This window comes from Periplaneta americana, chromosome 5, assembly GCF_040183065.1.
Source record: "Periplaneta americana isolate PAMFEO1 chromosome 5, P.americana_PAMFEO1_priV1, whole genome shotgun sequence".
Lineage (NCBI taxonomy): Eukaryota > Metazoa > Arthropoda > Insecta > Blattodea > Blattidae > Periplaneta > Periplaneta americana.
The window spans coordinates 45,190,667-45,200,005 of NC_091121.1; the positions used below are offsets into that span (position 1 = coordinate 45,190,667).

The 9,339-nt window shown below is 36.5% G+C and overlaps 1 protein-coding gene across 1 annotated transcript; it reads right to left on the bottom strand.

Moving 5' to 3' along the window:
• Window positions 1-4,005: 4,005 nt before the first annotated feature.
• LOC138699564 (ELMO domain-containing protein 2) lies at window positions 4,006-5,901 on the bottom strand. Its single transcript, XM_069825556.1, has one exon. The coding sequence runs from the start codon at window positions 5,737-5,739 to the stop codon at window positions 4,672-4,674; it is 1,068 nt and encodes a 355-aa protein (XP_069681657.1). The 5' UTR covers window positions 5,740-5,901; the 3' UTR covers window positions 4,006-4,671.
• Window positions 5,902-9,339: the final 3,438 nt, after the last annotated feature.

Genomic DNA, 9,339 nt, shown 5'->3' on the forward strand with positions numbered 1-9,339 from the left:
CACTATGTTTTTCTGCAGATGTTGCGGAGAATGGGGATTTGTTCTATTGTCTTTAATGTTCCACCAAAGATAAAAATCAGTCTGGGGATCGAGGTAACAATAGAGTTCTATTTATTAATTTTATATACCGGTACAAGGTATTTTCTACTTCTCACAGCAATGGCACGAGTTTCCATTACATACCTCATATTGTGTGCCTTGCTGAAGATCAAGACCTGAGATAATATTAAGATAATATAGGATTTACACAATATAACTGGACCAACCTAATCCCAATGGAAGGGAGCTAAGTTTCCTGTATTCATTAAGACTGTATGATTGGAATGGATTTTCTTGGTTTGCTGTTTAATAGTGAGTGTTTTAAGTTTCTCATGTACTCACTAAATCTGCCTGACAAGTGGACAGAAGGCTTGCAGAGAATTTTTCAGGTGTCAAAATTCTTGGTTGTCCTACAGTGCAATCAATAATCTTGTTAGAAAATTTAGAGAGACTGGAAGCAAATAAGACAAAATACATAGCAGAAAGCAATATTTTTTGAACTAGGAAACCCTAAATGATATAACACTTTATGTAGAATGCTTTTTTTAAAATACATTTTATTTTTATGTAATAACCATTGCAAAGTCCAGATCAATAAGTGCCTTTAAGAGACATTTTTCGACAAGTGGAGTTAAAACCATAATTTAATTCTATAGGCAGATGAGTATCGTATCATGCCAAGGAACATTCAAGTTTGAGCTGTTAGGCCGCATTTATAAGACATTGAAAATTAGGCTTACGTCTAAGGCAATAATAATTTCTTTATTTTAGTAGGTCATTTTACGACGCTTTATCAACATCTAAGGTTATTTAGCGTCTGAATGTGATAAAGGTGATAATGCCAGTGAAATGAGTCCGGGGTCCAGCACCGAAAGTTACCCAGCATTTGCTCATATTGGGTTGAGGGAAAACCCTGGAAAAAACCTCAACCAGGTAACTTGCCCCGACCAGGAATCGAACCCGGGCCACCTGGTTTTGCGGCCAGATGTGCTGACCGTTACTCCACAGGTGTGGACGCAATAATAATTGACCAAATACGTAACACTTGATCATTTCTTGCTAATGAGGTTGGCGACCATGTTTGAAATCAGCTGGTTGTCTATCTCTCTAGATAAAGAAAACGAAGAAGAGAGCAGGTGGCCAGAGAGTTGGATACATTATTTTCAAGAAAATACCAGTATGCACAATGTTGCTTTATTCCCACACATAAAGTTTTTTGACTTCGTGAATCATTTTTGCTCATTCTTAAAAAAACCAGTCACATGAAGACGCGAAAAGTTTGCAAAATATATAATATTCGTTTACACAGAATGTATCAACTGCTTTCAAATATTTGAGGAATAGGCCTAATCTAGCAACTTGTGGTCTATATTTACATTAATGAAATGTGTGTTTAGTAATAATGTCTCAAAATCAGATTTACCTTGCTCCATATACTGTCCCCGTAAAAAAAGAAAACTCTTAAGTATAGTCGACTTCCAATAATTCGCGGTAATTAATGCGCGAACTTTCGCGAAATATGAAAATCACGAATTATTCGCAAAACTTTGAATTATTATTCAAAGTCCAGCAAAAGTTACTCTGAGAGGTTTATTCCGGTATTATTAAAATGCACTTCAAAATCAAGTGCAAAACGTGAAACAGTGCAAAACATTTTGAAATATGACATTATACAGTAGCTACTTCAGTGGGATAGAATCTTAAAACAAGAAACACAAGTTTTACAAAAGATTGTAAGACTTATTAACAAATATAATGTCTTTTTTTTTCTTCTTCTTCTTTGAGGATTGTTAGCCTTTTATATTTCAGCTTACGACCACTCAATTTTGAAAGCATACCATCACAAACACTATTACTTTGAAATTCTAACGGCATGCAAACTTTTCAAATTGAAAAGACCCACAGAATAGGAACAACTTAACCGTCACCTTTCTCAGCTGATAGACTCTCGGCCCAGGCCCATATGGTATGAGTCGAAAGATGTTGCAATGGGGAGGAAGAGAAAAGAGGAGGGAGACAGTGGATATGACGTTATTTCTCCCTTCTCCCCCCCCCCCCCCGAAAAAAAAAAAAAAAGATTGCGAATTATTGATGAAATAGTTCTTACAATACTGTAAAGTCAACAGTCATGGAACACACAAAGTGATTTCATTGGAAATGAAAGTATGTAAGCTACAATAAAAATTTAATGTAATTATGGAATGTGACTTACATTATATGAATAAAAAATTAAAAAATTTTCATATTCTTACAACAAATAACTAAGAACAAAGAAACAAAATTTTCAAACATTTAGGAAAAATCATTCAAGTACAGAGGTGTGAAAATTATTAGAATAATCTTAATTTTAAAGGTTTTTTAATAGTTCCTTCACAAATATTCATTGAATTGATGAATATTGGTATATAATATTACTATACTGATGTAGGGTATATTTACTATTAACAATGCCGGAAAGCATTGTTGTACATTGGTATTTTTCTTATTTTACTATTGTTATGGGAATTCAGAAATTATTATATTATGTTGGCGGAATTGGAAACATAAAAAATTAATTAAGAAATGCTTTAAACAAATTGTTCTTTGCGTTGTTGTGAAGGTTCAAATGAACGTATACATCTGTTTTGTGCTTATAATTTTTTATGTTTCCAATTCCGCCAACATAATATAATAATTTCTGAATTCCCATAACAATTGTAAAATAAGAAAAATACCAATGTACAACAATGCTTTCCGGCATTGTTAGTAGTAAATATATCCTACATCAGTATAGTAATATATACCAATATTCATCAATTCAATTAATATTTGTGAAGGAACTATTAAAAAACCTTTAAAATTAAGATTATTCTAATAATTTTCACACCTCTGTAGTTCACAGAGATGTCCAAGTGACAACCTAAATTCAGTAATTGACTAAGTTAACAAAATTAAATTAAATACTGCAAAAAATGTAGTCCACAAATATAAATGTGTACTGCCATAATGTTAAGGATGTTAAGAAGTACTACTGTAATTTTTTTTAAATCAGTAACTAGCCACCAGCATAGCTCAGTCGGCTAAGGCACTTGCCTGCCGATCCTGAATTGTGTTCGGACACAGGTTCGATTCCCGCTTGGGCTGATTACCTGGTTCGGTTTTTTCCGAGGTTTCCCCAACTGTAAGGCAAATGTCAGGTAATATATGGCGAATCCTTGGCCTCATCTCGCCAAATATCATCTATCACCAATTCCATCAATGCTAAATAACCTCGTAGTACTTGATACAGTGTCGTTAAATAACGAAGTAAAAAATCAATAACTGACAACACAGTAGGCCCACAGATTATTTTTAGTTATCTTAAAATGTGTTCTTTGTTACTATTTGGTCACTTATTGACTGAGACTTTTCAACTGGTGATGAGGGACTTCCGAGGGATTCTTTTATGATTGTCTTGCTGAACACATGTTGGCCTGCATACAGTTAGAGGTGCTGCTTAGCAGTAAGGTTTTAAATTAAGCATAAATGCCATTTGTAAGTAAGTATATTGTACTTTCATCATTTTGCAAGTTTATAATAACCACTTTAAAACAAAAAGACTATAGATAGCTGTGGATATTAACCTTTAGTAACACAGTAGTTTCATTTTTCTGCGAAACATAAAATGATTCTCTGGTACATTTTAGACCTGTAACTTGCAAGAATAACCTTAGTGCCACTGCTGAATGGAAGTCACATTAATGAATTGGGCTTCACTAGGTGTCTGATATAATGTGCAAAGCATCTGATGTCAACATAACAGTTGCTTTAGCTTTAGTGGGAACTCTTCCCAATATATGAATGCTTGGCATCACATGTTACACGACTAGTTTGACTGTAGGCCTAATTCATATTTCCAATGACAGAATTTCAATTATTTGTATTTATACAAATAAACTGCTACCGGTACTTGTATACGATGATCAAATTCTTCTGTGAATAAGGATATATTTTTATTACTTTATTTCAAACTTGGGAAAATATAATATATAGTATTTTCATATTTATCACAAAGGAAGATTTTAAATTAAGAACAGTTTAAAAAAATAAATTTAACAACATGAAGACATATACACTTAGTCCATTCACAATTAAATTAACCATAGCCCTAAATATAAGGATGTAAATTATTAGGCCTATAATCTTTCACCATTAACAACGATGAAAATAACGTAAACCTGTTGTGAAAGATTAGATTTGATCGGATCCAGTTACTTTCATCTTCTGATGGTGTACAGCCTCCTACATTACAACAACATATCGTTAAAGTTTTCTGACTTGTGCATGATTGGTTAACTAGATGGTTACTAGGTGCAAAAGCTTGGAGTTATGTTGTGCTTAAGGTTAATTGCCAATGTGAATGAAACTATACCTCAGACCTTGCTTTATTGTATGGTGGGTGTGCCACATGATTATCTGCACACGATCTCAATTCAATAAAATCTTCCATTAAGGCAGATCTCTCACAACCGTAAGGGCCCTGGAAAGCTTGAGCCCTCTTCCCTCTACCACACTTCCGAGTATTGGCCCCATTATTTACAATTGACAGGGATAGCAATACACACAGTCCTATTGCACAAGAAACGTTAACATACATCTTACTAAGGTTTCTTATTAAATATTGTCAATTGATATATTTATTCTAAATGCTGACGCTGGATTGGCAAGGGCTAAGCGAATCCTATTCTCGAACTTCTCTCGGATGTACGAGAAGTCCATGACATTGCGAGGCTTTGCCTCGATCCAGAATCTGTCAAACTCATAGAACAAGTAGCAATAAAATTGGTGGAACACTCTGACGGTGGGCACACCTCGCGAAGTGTTGTACACGTGCGTCTTGGCGGAGCCGTCCTTAAGCATGTGGTACGCCATGCTAGTGAGATTGATGCCCACGATGGCGAACTCGTATCCGTACTGCGGGTGGTGTGAGTGTGAGAGCACGTGGCTTGCGGGACCCGGGTATTCTCTCGCGAAGTACACAAGGTTTTCCAGGCCCAGCATCCCCATACCCCTGAAGTCCGTCTTGGGGTCGTCGCCTTGGAAGCCTATATCCTGCCATTGTTTGGTCACTCTGGTCTCCAGCTCCGTTGACGGCATCAACAGCTCCCAGAGTGTCAGTAACTTGTTCTCGTGGTCTTCGTTCTTTGCGTCATATTGAGTGGTGCGCAATGTTTCGATTTCCTGGACCAACTGTCGGTATCCCCAAATATGTTCCACGCACTTCGCGAACGATCTTCCGAACTGAGGATGAATTCGCGGATTGATTCTTTTTACTCGCAACACAGTGTGTACAGCGTATTGAATCACATTATCTCGGTTCGTTCCAGTAAACTTTCTACCATCACTGATTCTGTCCAAAAACACAACAAGATTCTTTATATCGGGAGATCTCGACAGGAGAAGAGAGTTCTCCACACCGAGGGATCTCGGAGCACCGGCCTTCTCACCGTAACACAAACGTTGCAGTTCACACAGTCTCGTTGTCTTTCTCAAAAACCATTTCATCAGAGGCCTCAAGTACCAGCATATAACCGTCAATAAAGAACGAAACATATTTAACATTTTAATGTACCGGTATAAATAAAGAATAGTTACAGCCGCAAAAGTAACCTCACTTCTAGCTGTCACAACAGATGAAACACGATAATGAACAAAAATTAAATAAGTTATAAATTTATACATTTGCCAACATCGTACAAAATATCACATTTAGTATGTAATTATGGATGATTATTATTATTACAAATAACATTAACGATTACCCACTTTACTAATAGTGTTGTTTACGTTATAAATCAATGTTAATTCATGAACTCTTAGAAACCATGTTGTGCAATTTAAGAAAATTTCAATGGCATGTGTTGGCAGTACTGAAGGATTGGAGCAACCAATAGTGTAAATACGTATTTCTCTACTTCGTTTGTTGTTTCTTGTCTATATAACAATAATTTATTATGACATTGTTTGAAATTAATCCAGTTTATATAGAAACGTCCATGTTTAAAAAGGAGTAAATTATAATTTTTGTATCCACATAACATTTAGAAACTATGGGCAAAATAGAAGAAGAAAACGCTGTTGAAGAAGTGTTGGGTAAGAAGACAGAAAAAGAAGCTGATGAGCCAAATATAATTGAAATTTGTTCCCCACCTAACATTTCGGAGAATTTCGGAAGTAATGGTAGTAGTAAGACTGAAATAATAGAGGCAAAAAACGAACTGAATACGAATGCCAGATTTGAAAAACGAATACAAAATTTGCAAAATATGATGGCAAAATTGAGAGAAAAGCTGAAACAAGAGAAGGAGTTACTGAGAAAGGAGTTTGATGAGACAAATAAATTACAAATGAAATTGATTGAACATAATTCTGACATTCTGATTGACCTAAAACCCGACTTCGATACACCTGTTTCGTTGGACTGTGACTTAGATCTGATGTTTAAAAGAAGTTTGTTGTATCTTGACAATGAAGAAATAATTCCGAATAATGCTACCATACTGGAATACGAGAAAATACTGTCGCAATATAAAGAAGCTCTGGCGGCGTTCCAGGCCAAGAAGCACCAGAATCTGTGGCATCAGATCGCAGTCACGAAGAAGAACGTGATGGAGGTGGAGCAGCTTTGCAGCGAAGAAATAGTGCGGGTGCGCCAGTGCGTATCGCATTTAGAGCCTCTGAACAAGATCGCACCTGAATGGAAGCACCCGAAGCAGAGTCGAAGCCTGAGTTTCACGCACATGTCCTCGAACCTCGACGTCAGCTTCATGCAAGAACGCCACTTCGGCCGCGATGGAGAAATCTCTGGTCCCGACATCAAACACTTCTCTGCTAAAATAAAGGCCAATGTGAACGTTCAGCTAATGCCGTCTGGAGAGGAGACGGATTGCAGAATAATTCCCTATTTGGACAATTCTAGATAATTTGGTGTCAAAGCACAAACTATACTGAATACGGTATATATATAAACAAGCATGTCAGTGGACTAAAATTAAATGGTGTGTGTCTTCATTTCAAATTCGATAATCCTTCTTGTAATTTTTTATTTGAAATATTGCAAAAGTTTTTATCTTGCAGGTTACACTCCAACATGCAAAGTAAGGAAAATGTATTTCCAAAACTGATGTAATTCTCCTATGTGTTACTAGTAAATGTTAGCATCTATTTTCAAATTGAATGCATGAAAAAAGCAAGCCTACCTGTAAAATAAAATTAAACAAATCAGTTATAATTGAATAACCAAGCTATATAATAAAATTACATTCATTAAAAAGTACTTAAAAGTTATTCTTCATTATGCTTTTTTTTCTTCATTATCAGGCAGTAGGCCTACATCTCACTTGATAATATATGTGTCAGAGAAAGAACAATTTGTTGCATACCTCTTAAATCTGATTAGTGAACGTGTTACTAACAATCAGAGATGTCCAGCCTGTGGAGTAACGGTTAGCGCATCTGGCCGTGAAACGAGCAGGTCCGAGTTCAAATCCTGGTTGAGACAAGTTACCTGGTTCGAGTTTTTTTCCAGGGTTTTCCATCAACCAAATGAAACAGAATTGCTGGGTAACTTCCGGTGCTGGACCTCGGACTCATTTCGCCATAATTAATTCACATATCATTCACGCAATAGATCAGGTTAAGTTCACAGTGCGACGTGCTGTACTTGTACAAGAGCGCGGCCGTTCGGCTACCCAACCATTCACAGAATAGGACTTGTAAGTTCAATAAGCCTCAGGCTGCAGTGCAAGCCTTCCTGTCCCTTCTCCGTATAAGGTAAAAAAATAGCGACGTATGCACTGGAAGGAGAAAGAAACTAGTCACCCTAACCCAGCGGTGGCGAAAATGTAATCGTGCGCCGAGCCACTGTGTAACCTTCAACGTGCATAGCACCTATGGAGGGAGGCGGACACCCGAAGGGAAAGTGAAGCAACTGTCTGACTTATTAACGGATTTTCATTTTCCTTACGTCAAGCACTTAAATATAATTTTATACAGTACAAGGCTACAAACTAATGTTTAGTACGTGTAAAGAAGAAAGAAATGAACAATATCACAACCTAAAATTAACTGTCTTCAGAATGTCTCTGCGACAAAGTTTCAAAATCAGGAATTATGTCACTTACTGCCAGTCGTAGTTAATCACGAAGGTATTTGTCTGTCAGTCGTGATCTAAATTTGGTTTTTACTATTTTAATTGTTGAAAATAATTTTTCACAAACGTAAGTTGTAGCGAACATGGCTTCAACAGAGCAAATGAAAGAACGAAGCTTCGGATATTTATTTTTTGGCAAAGATTTGAAAGTTCAACATTTGTCAAGTCCTTACAATTAGCTTTCATGTGACATCACATAGTAAATCAGTAAGTTCAAATTGAAGAGCTAACCGCATTATTCGTACATCTGCTGAAAAAGGGTCGACGTACAGAGATGTTGTTGTTGATGATGATGATGATGATGATGATGATGATGATGATGATGATGATGATGATGATGATGATGATAACAATAACACTTAACCTTTTAATGTTTCATCAGTAACATGTAGTATAATGCCGTTTTATGTTATACAACCGTTTTCCTTATAATACTTGTGAACAAATCATACATTTAATATTTTCATCATATTGACAGCAAAAAATGCGTCCTCCCATTCTACTTGGAACTTTCGTACATGGTTTCGAGAGAGACATATGCAACTCGCAGGTCAGAGACAAATACAAATGGAACGGAGTTTGACTCCAGTGAGCGAGAGGGTGGGGGTTGGCGGAGGTTAGAAGCAAGTGAAATATACAGCTATCACTGCGAGTAATGTCTCGCGAGTAATGTTCTCGCCACGGCTGCCTAACCTATTATGTCCAGGCTTAGTTCTCTAGAATGATACCGTATTGGTGTCACTTAAGAGGTTCAAACCTGTCTTTGGACAGTTGACTAAACAACTAGATTTAAAATAAATAGGCCTACTTACTCAGGCGCCCAAGGGGAGGGGCTAAGGGTGCTCAAGTCTCCCAAATTGAAAAAGGGGGGACAGGAAAGAAGAAAGACATGTTTGTACCTATAATGGAAAATGTGTGATCTTTGAAACATTTATTTTTAAACAGATCTGTATGTGAATGAGCTTTCTACAACACACTTTTCTTTTTAAGAAGTTCAACCTTTCGATAATGTTCGAAGTTCAGTAACTTCCATTCGGAGCATGTCTCCATCATTTAATAGCAAAAACGGCAGTCTCCAAAATTTAAATTTAAGTTTCACGTATACCGTGCGATATATTGGCCTGTATCTC